Here is a 23,576-nt window from a genome sequence, read left to right as displayed (position 1 = left end):
ATGTCAGGGCCCGCGGAACGACGGGGATCGGGAGTCTCGAGCTCCCTCCCCACCCCCCCCCCCCCTCACTTTTTTTTGAAAAAGTATATTAAAGAAAAATAGAAAGAAAGAGTGCAAGAAAGAAAGAATAGTTAGCTGCCAGTGACACAAAATAATGAGGTATCAAAATATGCTCATCAGACCGTGATTAAATGCCTAAAACCTTTAAAGGTATATGCTCATCTGACGGTAATTTATTGCCTTAAACCCCTGTGCTTCCGGGGGCGGACAAGTTATCAAAATATGTTCATATGACCACAGGCGCGTAGCCAGGGGGCGGGGGGCGGAGGGGCGGTTCCTCAAAAAACGCCGGCCAAATAAAAAAAATTAAAAATTAAAAAAAAGAGAGTAGAGAAAAGGGAGAGGACGTATAAAAAGGTGCAGACAAAGAACATTTTTTGAAATTCAGACACGGATTAAGAGTCGAGAACGGTACAGCGAATTGTCTTCTTTCTCTAATAATTTTAATGAAATGTTAAAGCTTCTGCGCTTCGCGCGGGAGGGGGGGGGGGGGACTGAATTCAGACAAGGGTTAATAATCGAGAACGGTACAGCGAATCGTCTTCTTTCTCTACTAATTTCAATGAAACATCAAAGCTTCCGTGCTTCGCGCGGGAGGGGGGGGGGGGACTGAATTCAGATAAGGATTAAGAATCGAGAACGGTACAGCGAATCGTCTTCTTTCTCTACTAATTTTAATGAAACGTCAAAGCTTCCGCGCTTCGCGCGGGAAGGGGGGGGGGGGGAGGTTTAACTCAATCCAGACAAGGATTAAGAGTCGAGAATGGTACAACGAATGATATTATTAGAACCGATGTATTAGGAAAAGTGATATTTCAGGTTTAAGGCCTGTCCGGCCTTTATTATATAAAGGGACACTAGGGCAAACAAAAAAATTGCGCCCCCATCTACTAATTTTAATGAAACGTCAAAGCTTCCGCGCTTCGCGCGGGAAGGGGGGGGGGGGGCAGGGAGGTTTAATTCAATCCAGACAAGGATTAAGAGTCGAGAATGGTACAACGAATCATATTATTAGAACCGATGTATTAGGAAAAGTGATATTTCAGGTTTAAGGCCTGTCCGGCCTTTATTCTATAAAGGGACACTAGGGCAAACAACAAAATTGCGCCCCTATCTAAACCTGTCGGCTCAAAATGAGAACCAGAAATTCATCGCATTTTCACACCGTCATAATTGTACTACCCCCGAAATTGGTAACCAAACTGGGAATAGCTATAAGTATAAACTAAATTGTTGGAGCGAAGTGATCAAGCGGTATAACCTTGCTGTACCCTAAAAACGGCTTCTTGCGCATTTTACTTTGGTTAACTTTTTTTTTTATGTGTTAGCAAAAGTGTTAATTACGCTCTATCTATACTTTTTTTAAAGCCCACACCAGCTGACTTCTTTCATCTTTAGGGCGCAAATTTAATGAATTATGTTGTGTATTTATGATTCAGCAAGGCATTACAATTCATGACTTTTTGCCTCTCGAATGTTGAACCTTGGCTATGCTAACTGACCTATGCTCTTTATCCTGTTTTGGGGGCGCACAAGTCAACAAGATCCTAATAAAATGTATATATAATGCATGAAAGCAACGCGGGGAGACCTACAATCTAAACCCTTTAAAGACGTTTGTTATGACTGACAGAATACCAGTGGCGGATCCAGGGGGCGGGGAGCCCGGGCCCTCATCCCTGAAAAAAAACCAGGTAAAAACACGTTAATTTTACCTTTTTTTGGAGATGGGCCCCTTCCCCTGGCGCTCAAGGGAGGGGCGGGGGTGCTCACTGCAAATATGCAAATTAGGTCAATTCAGCTAATCATAGAAAAGTCAAACTGTTCATTTTGTTGGCATTTTTTAAATCATATATTTATAGATCATATTTACACCAAATATTAACATTAAATTCCAAATATTTTTGCAATGCCAATAATATATGGCGATGAAAATTACTTGGATCACCGTCACAGCTATTTCCTCATGTGTTTCACAAATTATTCAAAAAAACCGATCAAATGATAAGAATCTGCCATAGAGATACATATTAATAAGACTTAGTAGTATATAGCTCTATGGAATCTGCAGACTTTCAGCTACATCACAGTATATTTTTCTTTTTAAAAGATGTCAGATTTGAGGATTTATGACGTTTTTCCGAGAAACCATTCAACAGGCCATAACATTTCAGAGAGACTGAATTTTAGAGTAACAAAACATTTGGTGACACCAGTACAGTTGTGGCAATCTTGAGTGTAAACAACAAATTGATTCAATGAGTGAAACACATGAGGATATTGCATTTTCTGTAGGGGAGTTTTATACATTGAGGTGCATTTTGGGTACCTCCATAGAGATATATACTTAGAGGCACACTGTCCTACTTGTAGCTACTTGCTCCCTCTATATAGAAAACTTCCCAAATCGGTGCCTGTTGGTCCCCCATGATCCTCTTTTTCTTATGTTAAATGAGAGCTGAGTTAATGAGATAGCCACCTGTCACAGTGACCTCGATGGCTTACTGGGTGGTCTAATTCCTTCTTGCTGAAGTAGTAAAGCCTCCCTTTAATAAGAAGATATATCTCTATGGGTACCTCACATCTTTTTTTTTTTCTTTTTTACTTTGTCGTCTCAACTTTACCCTTGACTCGACTCGGCTAGCAACAAACTTTAATCGAGCGCGCGGAAATTGAAACGAGAACTTCTCTAACAAAAATGAGTGCTGCACCCAAATTGAAGAGAAAGAAGAAGGTGAAATTTTGCCCCAACCCTCTTTTCGTCCAGTGGCTGACTGAATGGCGAGATGCAGCCGCCGAAAAAGGGATCAAAACCCAATATGCGTACGGCAAGGTAAGAATACGAAAAGTCAACAAATAACACTACAGTACAGTCCCATCTGATGTAATTTGTGCTGCCTGAGCTGAGCTGTGCACGACTGAATAAAACAAGATAGATCTAGATCTAGATCTAGATCTAAACAAATCAATATCAAAGAAAGAAAAACTTTTGAGAGAGAATTTTTTTAAATTATAAACTTAATGAACATACACCCTAAGTTGTTTTTAATAAAAGTAGGGAAATGGTAAAAGTCTGAGCAATATCCAGATAATGATTGAAAAAGAAAGAAAAAATTGTTGAAGTTGCCATCACTTTGTTCAAACAACATTTGATTTGATGATTTGGCAACATTGATGTATATTGTGAGCTCCTCTTTATTTTGCTCTGTACAGAAAATTTCATTAACTTTTATTTGTTTAGATGATGATGGAATGGATTTGTTTTATTCAAGGGTAGGTCTACATGAAGTAGATCTAGACTATAATTAAAAACAAAACATTCGCCATAATCATATTAGCTGGTAGACAGCAATAACCATCTGATTTGGGTCATTTCTTTAATAAAACTGACATTTGTTGTCATTCCCCAATACAGATGGCAACCCAGAGATCTCGTACCGTGCGGGTAAATTAGAGCCACAGCGGAACAGCTTTTCGTTTCCGACATTTCTCCCCCGATTTTCTTTATTTAGATCTAATTTTCTGATTTCTAAATCAGATGTAAATTAGGTCGGTATGTCATTTGTCCTAATTACAGTTTCAAAATTTGATAACTTAATATTAAATAAATAATTTACGGACTTACTTATATGAATTATCCAATTTGTACCTCAGAACCGCGAAGCAGTACGTTCATGCATTCGAAATATTACCCGGCGGCCGATATATTTCCGGGTCCACCTACCAAAACATAGCCAATGGCCAATCAGAGCACTCGTTTCGTGGGAGTTCGTTGGTCAAGCCGGGCCGACTCGTATGTAGCTACGGTAGCTATTGGACGTTCGAAAAGAAAAAATTAATATTCATCAACTAAAAGCAAGACGGATAATGTTGACGACGAGACTTTCTCGGATTAATCATTAATTTAGGATCTAAATGAGCAAGCTATCGTAAGTCAAATAAGCTATATATATGTTATTTTTAATTAGACTCTAATTATTGTCATATTGCAGCATGTGTGAGGATGTAAAGAGTGAAAATCTCGTAGCATATCTCATTCATCGCGGTCCTGCCGAACCGAACCATTGGTTCCGTACAGTCCCGATAGGACAATCTTCAGTCTCTATAATCGGAGGTCTAGTGGAGCCAGACGTAGTCTCAGTGGAACAACCGACGATTAGAGAGACTGAAGTTTTCGGTCTAATTAGCTGGGTGAATGAACGATTGTAAATGTTCTAGATCTAGACTCTAAATCTAATAAATGAGTAGACTCTAATGGGGAAATATAAATTGTTGTTTTTTTTATTTAAAAAAAAAATTACCATCAGAATTTACTCAAGCTTTCACTACTTGTTCCCCTCATTTTTCTGCTACTCTTAAAACCAACTTATTATCAGGTTGGACTTCCCCTTTGAATCATTGGTCCCCTTGTTGTTTACATGCATTTACCATACATGCTTTCTTAGCAGTCAAAACAAACAAACAAATGAATTTGCCAGTATTTAATCTACCGGTAGTGAATTGCTTGCTTGATTGTTTTTAGTATTTTCCAGTATTAGTGAGTTGAATTGATTGTAGGTATTCTGTTTTTATCGTGATTAAATTCAAGGCCCTCGCGTACACAGATAACGCGTGGCGCACGCGCCACGCATTCCTGATCGTCCCGACCTAGCACCACACATTTTTTAAAAGAAAAAAAAAAAAAAAAAATTGAAATTTTGAAAAATCAGAATAGACTATTCCGGATTTTCAGGACCTAGAAATAAAAAAACCCCAGAATATTCTGAATTATTCGTAAGGGTTGGCAGGTATGGTATTGTTTGCACAAAGCTTAGTGCAGCGGCCTAGTCTGTGTGTGTGTGTCAAATCAAACTTTCATTGACGGGTGTATAAATTTCATTTTGAGACAGAGAATTTATTTTACTCGAATATAAAGTAAAAGACTTGCAGAAATTTGAGTACTGCAATTTTTGTGAAAATAAGAAAATGCAATATTGTTTTTAATATAAGGAAAATAATTACAGCTTTAAAAAATCCAAACAACTAGGATCATTCTCATTTTGTTTTCTTCGTAACATTGGATAACAAATTTCACAAATTCAAACATAGACAGATAGAATAACATTGATAATTTAGATTATTTTAGTGCAAGGGTAAATATGACAATGAACTGGAATATAATTCCATGATAAAAATTCATCAAATTACTTGTAATACTTGTAAAAAATAAATAATCAAAAAAAAAAAAAAAAAAAAAAAAAAAATCATTTTTTTTTTTTTTTTGGGGGGGGGGGGGGGGTCAAATTTTACCTCTGGTCGCGCCACGCGTTTTTAATTTCTTGGCGAGAGGCCTGATTAAATTCAAGTATCTCAGATTCAAATGCTGATGTTCAGTGTGATGAGTTCTCTCAGTTTCTTGAATTGGGTATGTGGCTACTCAAATTAATGCAGTGGTATAGCTGGCGATCTAAACAGTTTTCCTTTTGCCCTGTTAGTCTGTCTTAAAGCCTTTTTTTTTAGAAGTGATGAGTGGTAAACTGAAAAATAGCTCTGAAATAAATTCTGTAGACAAATGCAACAAAGATGGTAACAACAAGACATCCATGCCAGGTTCCATGACAATCATGACAAAAAGAATGATGACAAATATAACATAATAAATACAACAGCATAACTTTCACTTCAGTGAACTAAATGGGCCTTGGTACTTGTGTGACATTTCTTCAATTGGTTGTGCGAGGAACTTTATTGATTTTTCCTGTCTCGTTTATTGAAATATCTAATGTTTTTAATAGGCGTTGGTTGCACTGAAGAAGTACCCTCTTCCGTTCCAGTCTGGCAAAGCTGCGAAGATCCTGGACAACTTTGGAGACAAAATTTGCAGCATGCTGGATAAGAAGTTGGAAGAACATTTAGCAAACGAAGGTACATATTAGCTTCGGTGTTAGTAATAGTTAGCTGTAGCTTTTGTTTCACTTCCTAATTGAAATGTTTATGCTGTGTATTGAAATGTCAACTCCCATGTATTAAAATGAGAAAGTCATTTCTGTATTGTATTTTATATTTGGATACAAAAACATTCAACATTGAAAATTCAATCATTTGAAAATGACAGAAATTTGGAAAACAAAGAATTTTGTTTTGCTAATTTTGCACTCATGTGTCAATCCTACTCACATAGCTTACTTTTTATATGATTTAAAGATTGCTTTTAGATTTTTAATGAGAAGGAAGGTCTTTATCAAATATCTTAATCTGCTCTCAATGTTTATGTTGTAACTCATAAGCTATAGTCTGAGCTTAAAAAAAGATTCTCTGTAATGCACATGTAGTCTTTAACATTTTGCACAATTTATTGAAAATACTGAGGGCATATTTGATTGATGTACCGTTTTCCCACATCCAGCTGAAAGTTCCTCAACAGCGGTTGATGTAGATGATGACAGTGACGAAATAGCTGTGTGTTCTCCTGTGGGGATGCAATTCAATGAAACCATGAATGGGAGCACAAGGAAAAGGAAGGTCAGTGAAACCGACTTAGAGGCCATCATTTTTGTCTCGCCTGCGTAGCAAAAAGCGAGACATAGGCGCCGCTTTTCCGGTGACGGCGACGGCGGCGGCGACGGCGTCAACATCAAAAACTTAACCTAAGGTTAAGTTTTTGAATTTTTGATATAATTTTTAAAGTATAGGTTCTTAGTCAATGAAACTTTGACTATAGGGTAATCAAGTATCCCCAATCATGTGAGTAGAATTTCAGATCACAAAGTCAAGGTCAAAGGTCATTTCAGGTCAACAGACTTGGACTATGTTGTAGCATCATCATCGAAAACTTAACCTAAGGTTAAGTTTTTGAATTTTTGATATAATTTTGAAAGTATAAGTTCTTAGTCAATGAAACTTGGACTATAGGGTTATCAAGTCTCCCCAATCATGTGAGTAGAATTTCAGGTCACTAGATTAAGGTCAAAGGTCATTTAAGGTCAACAAACTTAGACTTTGTTGTGGCATCAACATCAAGATTTTCAAAATGCTTCTTCTTCGTTATTTTTCAACCGATTTTGATTCTGATTGTTTCATATGATAGGGCTAGGAGTGGGGTTTAAAATTTCTACACAGAATCGTGAAATTCATTATCTATGCTAATTTATGCAAATTTATTCGAAATCACAAAAAAGGCTTCCTCTCCTTCATTTCTCGACCGATTATGATTTGGTTTGCTTTATATCGTAGAGCTAACTTTGGTACACTAAACTTCTACACAGAATTTTGAAATTGTTCTCCATTAATTAATTATGGTAATTTATGCAAATTAATTCCAAAAATAACAAAAATTGCTTCTTTTCCCTCATTTCTTGACCGATTTTGATTTGGTTTGCCTTATCTGGTAGAGCTAAATTTGGAACACTAAACTTCTACACAGAATTGTGAGATTTTGCTCCATTGATTATTTATGGTACTTTATGCAAATGAAATGAGATTATGTCCCTTCCAGGGCATCAAATTTTTATTTTTTGACCAGTTCAAAAGTGTACCACATAAAATTTAAGATATTTGTTGTTGCGAGATGCGGATGAGCGCTACGTCATTGACGTTCTGGTTTATCATATTGAATTGCGTTATGCAGGCGAGACCGCCGAGAGCGTTTCCCTTGTTTTGGAATAAATCTTACATATTACTTTGATTCTTTGATTCTCTGTTTATGCTCCTGCTGCTGTGTTGCAAATCATTAATCACATGAAATAAATCTAATCAGGTACCCATGTACTATTCCTGGGTGAAGAGTGTCAAAAGGACATTAATGTCTTTCCCAAGCACAAACCATCGACCTTCACATCGATGTCAAGTGCTCAAACCACTCAGCTATGGCACCTCCAGTCCAATGTACTTGGTACTTAGTTGGTTGGTCCTCCAAAATGAGATTTAACTGGAGTTGCGGATGAGTGGATAAATTTGTAGATGGGGGGGGGGGGGGGGGGGGGGACATCAGGGCTATTTTGGATTTGACAGGGTCAGTGTGAGCGATAGTCTCCGGTTTAAAGAGAAGGTTGAGTTCTGGGAAGAGGTGAAAAATAAGTTGTGAGCGTCATCATTCTCATTATGCAAGTGTGGAAGAACATCAGATAAGGATTGTTCCCTGAAAAGCATGACTCTTCAAATGCCTTCATATTCTAAATATGTCATGTACATCGTAAAACTCGGGGGGGGGGGGGGGGGGGGGGTAGGTTTTTTAAGCCACGTGTTCGTGTAGTCCCATATACATCTTTCTGTGTCCAGTGTTTGTAACTGTACCAAGACTAGGCCAATTTCTTATCATTTGGATGATTCCAGAACCTTGCAATACACACAAATTCTTATATGCTAGATGATCAACCTTTTATGGTCGATTCCACACCGTTTCTTTCACAATGCAATCGCATTACCAGAACTCAACTTCATCTTTAAGCTGGTTCCAATCACGCACTGTTCTCATGAAGTAGGAGTTCGCGAATGTGACTGTTCTTGAGTGGGTTGGTTGAAATTGCCTATTATACCCTCTTCTATCTCTGGTCGTTTTAGGTTGGGTGTAGTCTTGATAGTCAACATCCAGCTGCCTGTGATGTTTGTATTAGAGACTATTTTTTTTTTTTTCCCCCCCCTTCTCATTTCTCTATGTATCTCATTCTAATTCTATCCCTTTGCGCCTCAGAATAGTTTACTAGATCGATGGCGCATAATAAATGCTGTATTATTATTATTATTATTATATTATTAACGTGTATGATATGAGATTGAGATTCAGTCGGCTCTTTTTATCTTCTCGCAGCAAGCGTCTCCCAGAAGTGCTACTAAGCGAGTCAGGGAGTACATACCCCTCGACAGGTCTGGTCCGTACAGCTTGATTCTCACACTCTACAGAAACCACACAGTAAGTACCACCAGGGGTGCGTTGCACAAAACTTGTCATCAGTGACAAATGACAAATTGTTATAAGCTACTGAAATCCTTGCTTCTGATTGGTTATCAGCAGATTTGTCACTGATTTTTGTCATTTGTCATTGAAAAAAGGCTTTGTGAAATGGGCCCCAGAATATCATTCTCACATGTTGTTCCTTATTAGAAAGGACTTTTGAATATCTTATTTAAATTAAAATTATCTTCTGTATGTAGTATCAAAACCAAATTAATAGATTAATGGGGAAATGAGATGATTTAATTGGACCATCTTTTAGTTAAATTTTTTGATGTTTTCTACATTGTTCAAATGGAAAGTCAGTGATTATAGGGGTGCAGTGGTAGAGAATTTATATAACATGTAGAATTTGTAAGTCAATACCAATTCATTATAAGACACAATTATTCATCCTTTTAATGAAAAACAAAACAAATGACAAGATAGTTGAGATGATGTTAGCCCTTTGTTGATGGCACTCTGTTTGTTTGAATCACAGAGGCCAGGAAGTAAGGGATTCATGCACAAAACTGAGTTACAAGATGCAGCTCAACCGTTGTGTGACAAATCTATGAAGATGGTGAGTATCTTATCAAGGATAGTCATCACGTTGCCTGTGGATTGACTATCCATAGGAAGTTCGCTCGGTTGGCTACATTCACGTTCAGGGCCCCGTCTTGTAAAGAGCAGCGATGAATCCAAATCAATCACAATTGTGACTCTGCTTCTGCAAAAAGCATATGCGATGCATCTCATTTGATACATTCAATTGATTCTTTCACTTTAATACTTTTGCGCAAGTCTATTTTTTTTTTCACTCTTGCAAACAATGCCTCCTGTTCATTCAAGCGTAAACATGTACCACACAAAAATGATACTAAACGATTTGGGTTATAACACTCTTTCAAAACATGTATGATAACCTTTCGTTCATAGCTGACTTTTAAAATAAATGTCAAATTTCTGAGTGTAAACTTTTTTTTTTACTCACATGGCTGTTTTCCTGTGCTAGCCTGATCCTGGAGGTCATTATACTGCATGGTCATCTATGAGCACCCTCGTCACCAAGGGATACGTGTATAAGGAAGGTAGTCCAGCAAGGTCAGTTTGGTTTTGCAATACTTAACAAATGTGTAGAGATTTTAATAATTGTAGTCCTTCAAATCACGTTATAATCATAATTTAAAGCCCCACTGCACTACTTATAGCTACATGCGCCCTCTGTATAGCAAATAATGCCTCATCGGTGCCTTTTGGTCCCCCATAATCCCCTTTTTCTTATGTTAATTGAGAGCTGATTTGATGAGATAACTACCTGTCAGTGACCTTGCAGGGTGGTCTAATCCCCCTGGCCAAACTAGTACAGGCGGGCTTAAAAATAACACATATATGGGTGATTGGGTGTACTTATGTTTATTACGTGTTATGTAAGTTGAATTGAATTGAATTGAATTTATTCACCACTTTCATAAAAACATACCAAGGCAAAGAATACAATAATTTCTTGCAAACATAGATAAACCAATAAAATGGAAAATACACTGAAGGAAATTACGAAGTGGTTGGATCATCAAAAAAGTTAAAAAAACTTGTAAGTAGAAGATGCTCCCAAAAATGAACACACACACAAAAGTAATTACACACATAAAAAATTGCGTTTGTTAAATTCAAATTTTCTGCATCAGGTGAAGTTTTAGATTATGCTTAAAATTGTTTAAAGATGCATACTGTTTAAGTTTAGGGGGTAGTTAGTTCCAAATAGTGGGTCCTTGTCATAAAAAGATACTTTTTGAAAATGAAAAATGACGATATATTACACGTGTCTCTGCTGAAGTCCTGGTATCATATCTATGAATATCGTTATTGCTCTGAAATATATTACAAACAAATTCTGGTAATAGGTTATGATAATATGAATACACAAAAACACAGAGTTGAAAATCATGTAATAATTAATGATATTGGGAGAATATTCAGTTTCAAGAATAGAGGTTTGCTTGGACTTAAAAATGGCTTGTGGCAAATTATACAAATTATACAGATACACCACATTAATTATCAGTATTATCAAAAATGAATAAAAGAATAGCTATGTTCACTATCCATTCCTGGATAAATGTTCTTTGGATTCAACAAACTGTTTCTTGATGTGGTCTTGGGATGTACTAGCTTGGCAATCATAATATTTCTGTTCATACCACAAGGTACGTGATAACAGAGTCCGGATGTGAACTGGCACACAAGTTGGAAGCCACCACAGGGCAACACCCTATCACAGATCATCTGCCTAGGATGGCGTCCTTGGATAACACCATACCGGTAGCTCAGGAAGATCAGAGGTCAGAGGTGACATCAAGGAGGTATGAAGATACCAGGGGGGTGTTTCACAAAGATCCTAATTTGAACTTATCTCTAAGTTCGACTTAGCATTTATGGAAAGCTGTTTGCATCTATGAAAATATTTTTTGTAAAAGTTATTTTAAAAGGCATAAATTGTTAATTCAAATCATTCATATTTTCTATTATCGACGACATTTTATGTTCTTGATGTGGAATTTATAAAAAGTCTAAAATGCTTCAATTTTCGCTTTTGAATGTATTTTATTTTAAGGCTACTAATGGCTCTCCATAATTTTTAAGTCCAACTAAGAGTTAAGTCTGACTTTGGATCTTTGTGAAACACCCCCAGATTAGTTTATCATAATACGCTATTGATTTGTAGTTTAGACAAGATTTTAATTTTCATCACAGTCGAGAACTACCTTATCTTATACAAAGATTATACCTCAGAAAATAGTAGGTTTAATCTGTGAAGTAATGTCTTAGAGACCTCAAAAGTCATGATAATTAATTTGCTCTCTTAAGATTTGATTAATTGAGACTATTAATCAGTAACACATGTGATTTAAATGTGTGATATTGGGATGCAAGGTTTAAAGGAGCTACACAAAGAAAATTCACTTACAACTCATAATTAGAACAAATTAAATATTGATGGAAAGATTTTCTCTTGAAAAACACGAACAATTTGCTGAGAAATAATAATAATAATAATATTTAAGATTTATATAGCACTGGTATACAAGTACAGTTTCTAAGCGCTTTACAAAACAAGTGAAATGATATCATGGAAAGGCGTAAAATACAATTTTTCAAGACCCTCCTTAGACCCCGAACGCCACTGAACGTACATTGTAAGTCAAACACACAAGCGTAGCGAGCTCTGAATAGTGAAGTCACACACTGGACAATCAGCCCAGTGCCGTGTTGCAGTATGCAGCTAGCCAGCCGTGTCCCTTATGTGATGTCAAAAATATTGACGCTCTACAAAGGACCGCTGAAGGCAGAAAATCTGGATCTCAAAACTAACATTTTTGAGAGTTGATTACTGCCGGCCCCAAACATATTTTGAAGAGAAGAGTTGTTGTATTTGATCGGCAAGGCTTCCCCTTGGCAATGATATGAGTTTTGCATCAATTCAAAACACTTTTGATTTTTTGTGTAGTTACTTTAATTGTAAGTCTATTCACATTTTCAGATTAAAATATTCATCTGATCGACATATTATTCTTTGGAATCAACCCTCGATCTCTTATGTTTTTATCTTGAAATGTGGTATTTGCAGATCAGCTCTTGAGATTCCCAACTACTGGTACATTGATGACAGGGGGCGAGAAGTGACATTAAAAGACAGAGCAGCTGTCACCGTAAATGGTATTGTATTATCTTTTTGAATATGAAGCAATATTATAATGTGTCATTCCAGGGGGGTATTTCACAAAGATCCTAAGTTGAACTTATATCTAAGTTGTACTTAACAATTATGAAAAGCCTGTAGCACCTTTGAAAATATTTTGTAAATTTTTTTTAAAATTGCATAGAATGTTGATTCAAATCGTTCATATTTTCTATTATCAAGGAGATTTCATTTTCTTAATGTTGAATTTATGAAAATTCTAAAATACTTCAATTTTTGCTTTTTAATACATTTTATTTAAAGGCTACAAATGGCTCTCCATAATATTTAAGTCCAATTTAGTTTTAAGTTCGATTTAGGATCTTTGTGAAACACCCCACTGGTCTTCTTGTTGAGAAAAATCTCGAACTGGTCTGTGAATTACAAGTATTCAGAAATATCTTTATCTTATGTTTACATGCATTCTTTAAATAGTCGGTGAGGTTTTTGTGTTGTCTATCTAAATGAAGGTAGGTTTCATGAGACAATGTCTTTGCTTAGGATCATATCAAAAAGTTATTTAATATTTAATAGTTGACATTATGGTGCATAATTTGTTTTGTGAAGGGTGTTTTAATTATGACGCAAGCGATACATCCTACACACACTAGTGCTCATCCTACAGTTTGCATTCATTCTTCACTCAATGCCATTTAAAGATAAAGTTGTGTTCTGGTCATGCGATTGCGTAGAGAAAGAAACGTTGTAGAATCGATCAGAAAAGGCTGATCATCTAGCATATAAAGTATTGGTGTGTACTGCAAGGTTCTGGAATCATCAAAATGATAAGAAATTTGGCCTATTCTTGGTAAAGTTACTTGCAACGTACACAGAAAAATGTAAATGAGACTACATGAACATGTGGCATAAAAATTTGCCCCGATTTTTATGATGTTACATGCCATAGTTAGAATATTAAAGCATTTAAAGAGCTATGCTTTTCAGGGAACATTTTTTATCTGATGTTCTTCCACACGTGCATAACACAATGATAACGCTCACAAATTATTTGTTCACCTCTTCCCAGAACTCAAACTTCTCTTTAAAAAAAAAAGTATTTGATATTTTGTTATATCTTTATTCTATTTTTATTTATTTCGTTTTATTTCAACAGGGTAGCCCCATCAGTAGTTAAAATACCTGGGGGCCCTGCATAACAAAAAATACATATAAAGACATACATATACATGAAACATCATTACATGGTGAATAGTAAAAATACCAGAAAGAATACAGATTAAATCTCAAATATAAATTTAAACTCAGCAAGTAAACAAAAAATCCGTAAAAATCAAGTCATCAAGAAATTTATACATTGACAAATTTTGAAGATGAAAAAATATTATTTTGTAGTGACAGTGTGCCTAAACATAATTATTTGTAGTTTGTAGGATATTTGTAAGAAATACAGTGATCTGCAATTGGTAATATTCAAGTTTGTGATAGAGACTACTTATTTTGTACTCTTTCAGATGATGGAGTTGGCTTCTTGATCAAGTGTTCTGAAGCCTCATTACGGTCCTGCTCGTTGCGCTATAAGATCGACAGAGGAAGGACCGCACCACCAGGATCCTGCTATGCCTACCTGCACAATGATGACGCCTCTGAAGTTTGTCCAGCATCCAAGAGCTCACCGCCGGGTAAAGAAGTTTTCTGTACTCTTGAGAATATTGTAAGGCCATTCCTTTGAAGCAAAGACTATAATGATAATAATAATGTTCCGCTTTTATATAGAGCCTTATACAAATGTCTCTAATAAAGCACCTAACAGATATACTATTACTCTGGTCATTGGATCCAATACTTGCCCACACACACTGTGTACATATTCTCCACTCTCTCGGGAGCATTCCAGCCAGGCGTTACTTGATGCTCATAAACTGTTTGACCAACAATGACGGTCGCATCCTACCGGGTACCCATTTAACACCTGGGTGGAGAGTGGCAAGTGCAGGTTAATATCTTGCCTAAGTTTACACTTCCTTACATGATATACATGTTGATTCACATCTTTTGTTACTATTTTAGTAAGTGGATAAGATTTTGTTCTATGTGTCTAGTAGCAGTAAAGTAGCTTTCACAAGACTGCATAAGATTTGTTGCAAGTGATCGTTCCACAGAGTGCACTATACGAGATGTTCTTTGAAATTGAAGCTAGAGTCTTACTAAAATACTAGCCAGTGATTTTCCTTGTGTGTAAAGTCAGTTGTCGTCAAAGACCGATACATTTCTGCATTGTATCATACTCTTGAATTGAAGTGTCTTTGGCCTGAAATTAATGTTCATTCTTTATGATTGGGTGATAAAAGACAGGGCTTGACACTAACATGCCCCTGGGACACAAGGGAGCCCCAAATCCAAGTCCAGGCCCCAACAATTCGGAAATATTTACATAGGGCTCATGCATACAGACTGTAAAATGTTCAATCCGGACCACCTTCCAGAAAGTTAGTGTGGAGCCGTGATAAAAGAAGAGATGTCTTTTGCAGTCCTTGTGTCAAATGCAGTTTGTGTTCCCTCCTGGGGGTGGTTTAACAAAGCCTTTTTTCAATGACAAAAGACTAAAGCTGATACCCAATCAGAAGCAAGGATTTCAGTAGCTTTTAACAAAAATTGTCATTTGTCACTGATGACAAGTTTTGTGAAACACCCCCAGGCTGCTTAAAATGCTTTATCTACTTTCTTTACTGTTTTAGCAAACGGAGAACACGATGGAGCTGTAGAGATATCCAAGAAGACATCCCATAGCCACTCAAACTCTAGATCAACAAACTCATCGTATGTTCCTTCTACAAACTCATCGTATGTTCCTTCTACACATCCCACCAGTAGCTCATTCACAGCCGTGCCAAAAAGCAGACATGGGTAGGTTTCTTTTCTTATGAAGAAGAATATGTACTTGAAAACAATTATGTAATTGAATGAATATTGTTTATTTGTTTTTAAGGGTTCAATATCCCCTGTGCCTGTGAGGTGAAAGTCGAACTTAATTACTCTAACTTTCAGGTCTCTCTTCTCATCGTAATTTATTGGATAATGCTGATGCATTAATTTATGGTTCAGTGAAACGTACCGGTAAATACAATTTTTGTCATAAATGTTTTTCTTCTAATGCGAGGTAAATATTTTAAAAGGATATTCCCCTTTTTATATAATATGCATTCTTTTTTATTGATGTTTACATTCATAATGCCAAAGTTCTCACTGAATCTAACTTTCATCTTCAAATACCTAGAATGGATTCAGATGATATGACAACAAGCGCCCCTGGATCAGAGAGGACTGGTAGTAGCACCACACCCACTCCTGTGTTCAGTCTCAGACCCGGCCAGTTTGATGTCATCCTGTGTGTGGATAACTGTGAAACAACAGGGATCGGTGGAAAGTATGTATACCTATTAAAGGGATCGTTTAACAATGTTAAATCTGTGATGCACGGCCCTACGTGTTATCAGTGTCTGTGATATGGTGTTATATTCAAGCCCTAAAAAATTTGCGCTTTAAAAAATCAAGAAGCGCCTCAAAAAAGTAAAAACCTTTGAGTGACCGGTTTTACCATACTCGTTTTCCCCAATAGACTGTAGTGTTATGAAAACCATTTGGCAAACGCAAAATTTGATTTTGATTTTCAATCATAAATATCTTGATAATCAGACAGGCGATCAGCTTGTAAAAGTTATGGGGTTCCTGACTGACCTAAAGGTTTATAATTATCATTGCAGCATGAGCTAAATCAAGGATTTTTTTTAAAGGATCTAAGACAAAGTGACTGGATCCCTTTAAATGACATATTTCAATCAAGTATAGATTTTAAGTCATGACAAACATCTTACCCTCTGACAACAGTAAACAGTTTCTAGGTTTGGTAACTCCACAGCTGCAATGCCCTGTGAAATGATAAACTTCAACAAGAGCAGCTGTGGTTTTCATACCTGTGTGAAGAATTATGTCGGCAAAATACATAACTATGTTTAATTTAGGAAGTAGTTATATTAATTATGCCTGTTTGCTCTGTCTCTCTGTCTGTCTCTGTCTCTGTTTCTCTCTCTCTCTCTCCATTCCCCTCTCTCCCTCCTCTCTCTCTCTCTCTCTCTCTCTCTCTCTCTCTCTCTCTCTCTTTCACACTGCCCCCCTCCTCTTTCATGTCTTCTCTCATCCCCTTATTTCAGCTTTACTACTTGTTAGTAAATCTTATGTTCATGTCCTGGGGAGTGTTTCACAAAGATCCTCAGTTGAGCCTTTCTCTAAGTTTGGTATAACAATCATGGAAAGCCATTAGCACGTATGAAAAGACAGAAAATGTTGATTCAAATCATTCATATTTTCTAGTATCAAGGAGATTTCATGTTCTTGATGTGGAATTACTAAAAAGTCCAAAATCATTTAAATTTCGCCTTTGAATATATTATATTTTAAGGCTACAAATGGCTCTCCATGATGTTTAATTAAGTCCAACTTAGAGTTAAGTTCGACTTAGGATCTTTGTGAAACACCCCCTTGTTTTTTTTTGACGTGTAGGGAGAAGGGCAGGAAGCACGTCCTTCTGAAAGAGTTGCAGAAGAACGGCGTGAATCTCGACGTGAGAAAGCTCCAAGTCGGTGACTTCCTATGGGTGGCCAGGGAGAAGGGCAGCGCTGTTCCAGGATTGCTCCAGATGCCTCGGAGAAGAGAGGCGGTTCTTGATTACGTGGTGGAGCGCAAGAGAATGGACGATCTCTGCTCCAGCATCCAAGATGGACGATTCAAAGAACAGAAGGTAGGTGTGAACATGTTACGGGAATGCTTCAGAGAAGAGAGGCGGTTCTTGATTACGTGGTGGAGCGTAAGAGAATGGACGATCTCTGCTCCAGTATCCAAGATGGACGATTCAAAGAACAGAAGGTAGGTGTGAACATGTTACGGGAATGCTTCAGAGAAGAGAGGCGGTTCTTGATTACGTGGTGGAGCGTAAGAGAATGGACGATCTCTGCTCCAGTATCCAAGATGGACGATTCAAAGAACAGAAGGTAGGTGTGAACATGTTACGGGAATGCTTCAGAGAAGAGAGGCGGTTCTTGATTACGTGGTGGAGCGTAAGAGAATGGACGATCTCTGCTCCAGTATCCAAGATGGACGATTCAAAGAACAGAAGGTAGGTGTGAACATGTTACGGGAATGCTTCAGAGAAGAGAGGCGGTTCTTGATTACGTGGTAGAGCGTAAGAGGATGGACGATCTCTGCTCCAGCATCCAAGATGGACGATTCAAAGAACAGAAGGTAGGTGTGAACATGTTACGGGAATGCTTCAGAGAAGAGAGGCGGTTCTTGATTACGTGGTAGAGCGTAAGAGAATGGACGATCTCTGCTCCAGTATCCAAGATGGACGATTCAAAGAAGAAAAGGTAGGTGTGAACCTGTTGCAGGAATGCTTCAGAGAAGAGGGAGGTGGTTCTTGATTACGTGGTGGAGCGCAAGAGAATGGGCGATCTCTGCTCCAGTATTCAAGATGGAAGATTCAAAGAAGAAAAGGTAGGTCAGGTGTGAACCTGATGAAGTCTGCCTGAAAGTCATGTATGGATGTGGTGTATGAAATGAAAGTAAGGAATATTACAGATGGGCCCGTCTACATTTCAAGGATGTGAAATGTATATAAACTTACCAAAACTCCTCTATGGAATATTAATTGCATTTAACAGTATTTTTGTATGATGTGGTAGATATACCAGCTAAAGTAATGAAATAATATAATGTAAAGAGGTGTAAATTTCAGATAATTGCCCAGTTGAAAATATGTCTTTGATATTTATTCTGCAACACATATAATTTTCCATTTCAATTTTGGCTACATAAACTTCTTGGAGTCTTTGGTCAAGACTCCAAATGATTTAATCACCTGTTATCATATAATTGGGTGATTTAAAGCCCCACTGCACTACTTATAGCAACTTGCGCCCTCTATATAGCAAACCATGCCTGATCGGTGCCTGTTGGTCCCCCACGATCCTCTTTTTCTTATGTTAATTGAGAACTGATTTTATGAGATAACCACCTGTCAGTGACCTTGCAGGGAGCTCTAATCCCCCTGGCCAAACTAGTGCAGACGGGCTTTAACCTGTCCATAATCCAAGTTTGTGCTTCCTCCCCTCACAAAGTTAGTCTTCTCTTTAATTTTCAGTTTCGTCTTAAGCAGTGTGGTCTAGGTCACCCTGTCTATCTTGTGGAAGACTTTGGTTCCACAGATCACATGTCACTTCCAGCTGCTACTATGCTTCAGTCTGTTGTCAATACACAGGTACAGTGAAACCTGTCCATAAAGACAACCCTAGGGAGACAAGAAAAGTGGTCTTAATAGGCCGGGGGTCTTTATGTACAGGTTCCTTTTATAGTACATCTTTCAATGAGATACCGTTTTCAAGGGACACAAAAAATGTGGTCTTTGTAGACAGGTGGTCTTTCTATACAGGTGGTCACTAAAGCAGGTTTGACTGTATATTGCTTCTTAGGGTTTGTAATAGTGACTGTTAGATAATGGTGTGATATAATGAACTTAAAGGGAATGGTCAAGATTTTGATATTAAAAGAAGAGACATTTACTAGGACAGCCACATCAAATTTGTGCATATGTACTCATTTATCAGGAATATTGCTCTTATTTAAAAATATTTGCCTCCAATCAGAATAAAATAAAATAGCAGAGAAGGATACTGAAAATCATTGTCCTTAGCAATGGAAAGTAATGTTTCGAGATTTCTTGCAATAAGTATAATGTTGGTGGGGTGACAAAACCTTGTATCTTAATTTTTTTGCATAATTGTGTACCTAATGGCCTACGACACCACCTGATAAAATCCATGGAACGCCTCCTGTCTCGGTTTTTTCACAAATTTCACACAAAGGACGGTGTCACAGCACTAAGTCTGTTGAGACAGGAAATGTTTTTACGCTCTCCTGAAAATTCATGATTTTTGAGATACGAGGTATTGTCACCCCACCGACGATAACATACATCATGACTGTAATGATGTTGTCATATTTATCATTTAGTTTTATTAATTTTTTTATTAGGTGATTGATAATTTCTTTGTGAAGAATACCAGAGACAGTAAGGAATCGGCTGCCTACCTCACCATCATGACCAGATACCTTAACAGCCTCTACTCGGTAAGTCACCTCACTCGACCTCTTCTCTTATCAGTGATCCTACTTTAAAGCCCCACTACACTACTTATAGCTACTTGCGCCCTCTGTATAGCAAACAATACCAAATCGGTGACCATTGGTCCCCCATGATCCTCTTTTTCTTATGTTAATTGAGAGCTGATATGATGAGATAACCACCTGTAAGTGACCATGCAGGGAGGTCTAATCCCTCCTGGCCAAACTAGTGCAGTGGGGCTTTAAACTTTGCTTTAGTATGAGCCATTATTTGTTTTTGATTGATTGATTAATTCACCACTCATGGGTTGGTTTGCCCTTTTTTTTAGCTAATAGCTGTTTTCCAAATGGGTCCATTTTGATATCGTCTAAATGAAGAGGATGCTCAAGACAAGAAGAAATGGAGGGAGGGAGAGAGTGTCGTCATGGCACGAAAGTCAGTACCTGTAACCCCTCGTAAGAGGGTGAATAGTGACTTTAATAAATGGTGAAGAAGATGATGATGATGATGACGAGGACCACGACGATGACAATGACGATGACGATGACGATGATGATGACGATGATGATGATGATGATGATGATGATATACCTTTGTGGTACAGTAATTAGAATAAATGTTTCATTGGACATTTTGAAAGATAAAATATTCTTCATAGAAACATTGAGGAGGAATGAAAAATGTTCCCTTTCCTGCTGCTGTGTAATTCCTTATGCACATGACTTGTACTGCTACAAAATCTAATTTATTGATTAAAATAAAGAAACAAATCTTTTCACCTCAGATTGCTATTTCGTATCTGTCTCAAAGGAGGTAAAGCTCTGCTCATGTTATGGTAGATGCCACCATTAACCAATGCATGTATGTTTGATTCTATATTTATATGACAACAGGATAAGACAATAAAAGCGTACAGTAGAGAGGATATGGACAAGCTTACAGGCTCAACCGATTTGAACTCTCCTCAACAACGCTGCCTCTCATTCCGAGAGTTTAACGAATCATCGGTCAAAAATAAGGTATTATTTACAGCAATCAGGTGTATACTTGCCTATTCCCACTTCTTCTAAGTGTACTGCAGTGTTATTGACTTTGATGAACATTCAGTACATATTCTTATTGGATAATATCTTGATATGGTTTGATTGTTTGTTTTACATGTTTTACATATGTACGGTATGCTTGTAAGTAAATGACCGGGAACCGATGGCTATAAGTCCTCTCCGACTTGGTAATGATGGTTAATACCAAAGGGCACTAGCGCATCAACTTCAAACCCGGGACCTCCTGAGTAAAGAGACCACTGCTTCACCACTGACTATAACTACAAACAGCTTTCTCAGTATCCTTAGATTATGAATTTGTGATTTGACCATCATGACTCATTTTATTGACAGAATGTATTTTTTTTTTTTACTGTACTTTGCCAGTGCAAACTTAATTTTCAGTTATGCTCTCATCATTATTCTTACTTTATACTTTTAAATAGAAATGAGAAGATTGCATTTTCAAAGCAATGAACCACTACCTATTTCTCCACATGATTCACCTAGATCATGTTGACCAATTCTCTGTGGTAGTATATCATGCATTAAATATGGTTTACCTCTACTTTTCTTCAATACCTTTTAAAAGGAAATGACGGTAACCGAGACATTTGCAAAGCAGCTCTTGCAGTTCGGCGGCATGTCAGCAGAAAAGGCATTGGCTCTCACACAGATTTACCAGACACCGTCCGAGTAAGGATAAGCATTTTGCATTGCATTCTTTTATCAATGGCAACATACATATATTTTTGTTGTATTTTATTCAATTGATTTGAAATCTGCTCTTCTTTTACTGTTGTAATTGTTTAATTTGTATTTTGTCTTATTGTGTATGTGATTTTTTTAAATTTATGTATGCACAGACTTGCAGAAGAACAGCCGTTGGCTGAAGCAAGTGATCCGTGTTGAAATGAAATAAAATGAAAAATGAAAATGAACATAAAGAAAAGTATGTTTATCCTAAATCCTTTAGATCAAAATTATTGATGGAATGGCTTTCTCTACGTGGAGAAGCTGTCTTTTGTGTAACTAGTAATTGATGACAAGAAATTGAATTAACTATCAGAAAGTATATCAAATCTTCCTGTCACACTGTTTTTTTTTTCTTCAAACTTTTTTGATCATAATAGTAATATTGATTTGTCAAAATCTAGCGATGTCCTCTCCTGAACACACCATAATCACTGTGAAGGGATGATGGTACATGTATGTTGCTTTCTTAATGTTATTTCTTTTGAAAATTCACTTGAGTTTGCCAATTGTCCTCCTATTTTCAGTCTCATTAGGGCCTATGAAACATGCAGTCTTCCATCAGATCAAGAGAAAATGTTGGCCAAAGTCAAGTATGGACAGTCACAGAGGTAAGCCAGTAGTATTTTCCTGTGGTATTCATTGTATTCATTGTTTGACCTCTTGTATGTATGTTTGTTTGATCTCACTCTTATCTTATTTTTTATTATTATATATGCATGATTTATTGAATAAAGAACAGATGTATAAGTTGTGTGTTTATTATAAGTTTTGGTAAATAATTGTGAAGTCAGAATATGGTGCGCTTAGAGACACCAGTATTAAGCGCCTTATAAATATTGTTTATTATTATTATTATTATTCAACCAACAAAATATTTTATCCCTGCATGGAGTATGATATCTTGATTAGTGTTTTAAATAAAATGCCTCTTCATCTGCCTGTTTCTCTCGCATAACAAATATATATTAGTGAAGAAGAAGAAATGAAACAACCATAGGAGATACAACATATATACGTTATTGTCAAGAAATGACAATATTTATCACACCATCATTCTTCAAACCTTAAAAATGGGGCGCAACAGTTGCTAAGTGCGCGCAGTTCAGAAAAAAAATTGGATAAATCTGTTAGAAAAGATTACTTTTTTAAAGGGTTGCATCGGTACTTTATAGTCAGTTGTTTCTAGAATGGGATAGATACAGATTTGTATTTCTAATTTTGTGCTACTCTTTCCTGGTTTATTATGATAGACTCAAGGCAGTTGGATCATATATCAGTCTCCAAAATTCATTTTTCTAATGGTTTACAATCGGTCTGATTTTCAATGCAGACATAGACTTCATTGATTTTATAATTTTACTGATTTATTTCTCTTTGATCTCTTTTCACTCCTCTAGGAACATGGGGCCTGCATTGAGTAAAGTGGTCTATCAGCTGTATCGCTCATCAAATGCTTTGACGTGAGAATGCTATTGCTGACTCTTAAAGCCCCTCTGCACTAGTGTTGCCAGGAGGGATTAGACCTCCTTGCATGGTCACTGAAAGGTAGTTATCTCATCAAATCAGCTCTCAATTGACATAGTAAAAGGGGACCATGGAGGACCAATGGTCGCCGATTAGGCATTGTTTGCTATATAGAGGGCGCAAGTCGCTACACATAGTGCAGTGGGGCTTTAAGACTTTGTTGACTTCTACGTGGAACTGTTATGCGCCTTGAACATTGATGAGATCATCCCTGAAGCAGCTTTCCAAGCTAAACTGGGATGGGATGTGTTGTGCTGGAACAGAACGGTGTCAATAAAATAGTGATGTGCAAGTAAAAATCATGCTCCTATAGCATTCTGGAACCTACAGGAGTTTCCAACCGTCTGATGACTGGAAGGTGGCCTCTTGGAATCATCAACTGTTCAGGCAGTAAACTGCATTGGCTGGTAG

At 37.1% G+C, this 23,576-nt stretch overlaps 1 protein-coding gene across 1 annotated transcript; it reads left to right on the top strand.

Moving 5' to 3' along the window:
- Nucleotides 1–2,680: 2,680 nt before the first annotated feature.
- LOC575020 (crossover junction endonuclease MUS81) lies at nucleotides 2,681–23,176 on the top strand. Its single transcript, XM_775439.5, has 18 exons — nucleotides 2,681–2,893; nucleotides 5,835–5,964; nucleotides 6,446–6,561; nucleotides 8,846–8,947; nucleotides 9,471–9,551; nucleotides 9,984–10,072; nucleotides 11,176–11,331; nucleotides 12,597–12,685; nucleotides 14,180–14,347; nucleotides 15,404–15,572; nucleotides 15,943–16,092; nucleotides 17,226–17,463; nucleotides 18,862–18,978; nucleotides 19,752–19,847; nucleotides 20,736–20,861; nucleotides 21,478–21,581; nucleotides 22,166–22,249; nucleotides 23,039–23,176. The coding sequence occupies exons 1-18, from the start codon at nucleotides 2,759–2,761 to the stop codon at nucleotides 23,103–23,105; spliced, it is 2,217 nt and encodes a 738-aa protein (XP_780532.5). The 5' UTR covers nucleotides 2,681–2,758; the 3' UTR covers nucleotides 23,106–23,176.
- Nucleotides 23,177–23,576: the final 400 nt, after the last annotated feature.

This window comes from Strongylocentrotus purpuratus, unplaced genomic scaffold (genome assembly GCF_000002235.5).
Source record: "Strongylocentrotus purpuratus isolate Spur 01 unplaced genomic scaffold, Spur_5.0 spur5_scaffold_6, whole genome shotgun sequence".
Lineage (NCBI taxonomy): Eukaryota > Metazoa > Echinodermata > Echinoidea > Camarodonta > Strongylocentrotidae > Strongylocentrotus > Strongylocentrotus purpuratus.
The sequence above is the reverse complement of the archived record's forward strand: the minus strand, read 5'-3'. Positions and strand labels throughout refer to the sequence as shown.

Excerpts from the sequence above, each read along its gene's own strand:
- LOC575020 (XM_775439.5), top strand. The coding sequence starts at position 2,759 with ATGAGTGCTGCACCCAAATTGAAGAGAAAGAAGAAGGTGAAATTTTGC. Across the intron at positions 12,686-14,179 it reads AGCAGCTGTCACCGTAAATG|ATGATGGAGTTGGCTTCTTG; the intron begins GTATTGTATTAT and ends GTACTCTTTCAG. Across the intron at positions 19,848-20,735 it reads ACCTTAACAGCCTCTACTCG|GATAAGACAATAAAAGCGTA; the intron begins GTAAGTCACCTC and ends ATATGACAACAG.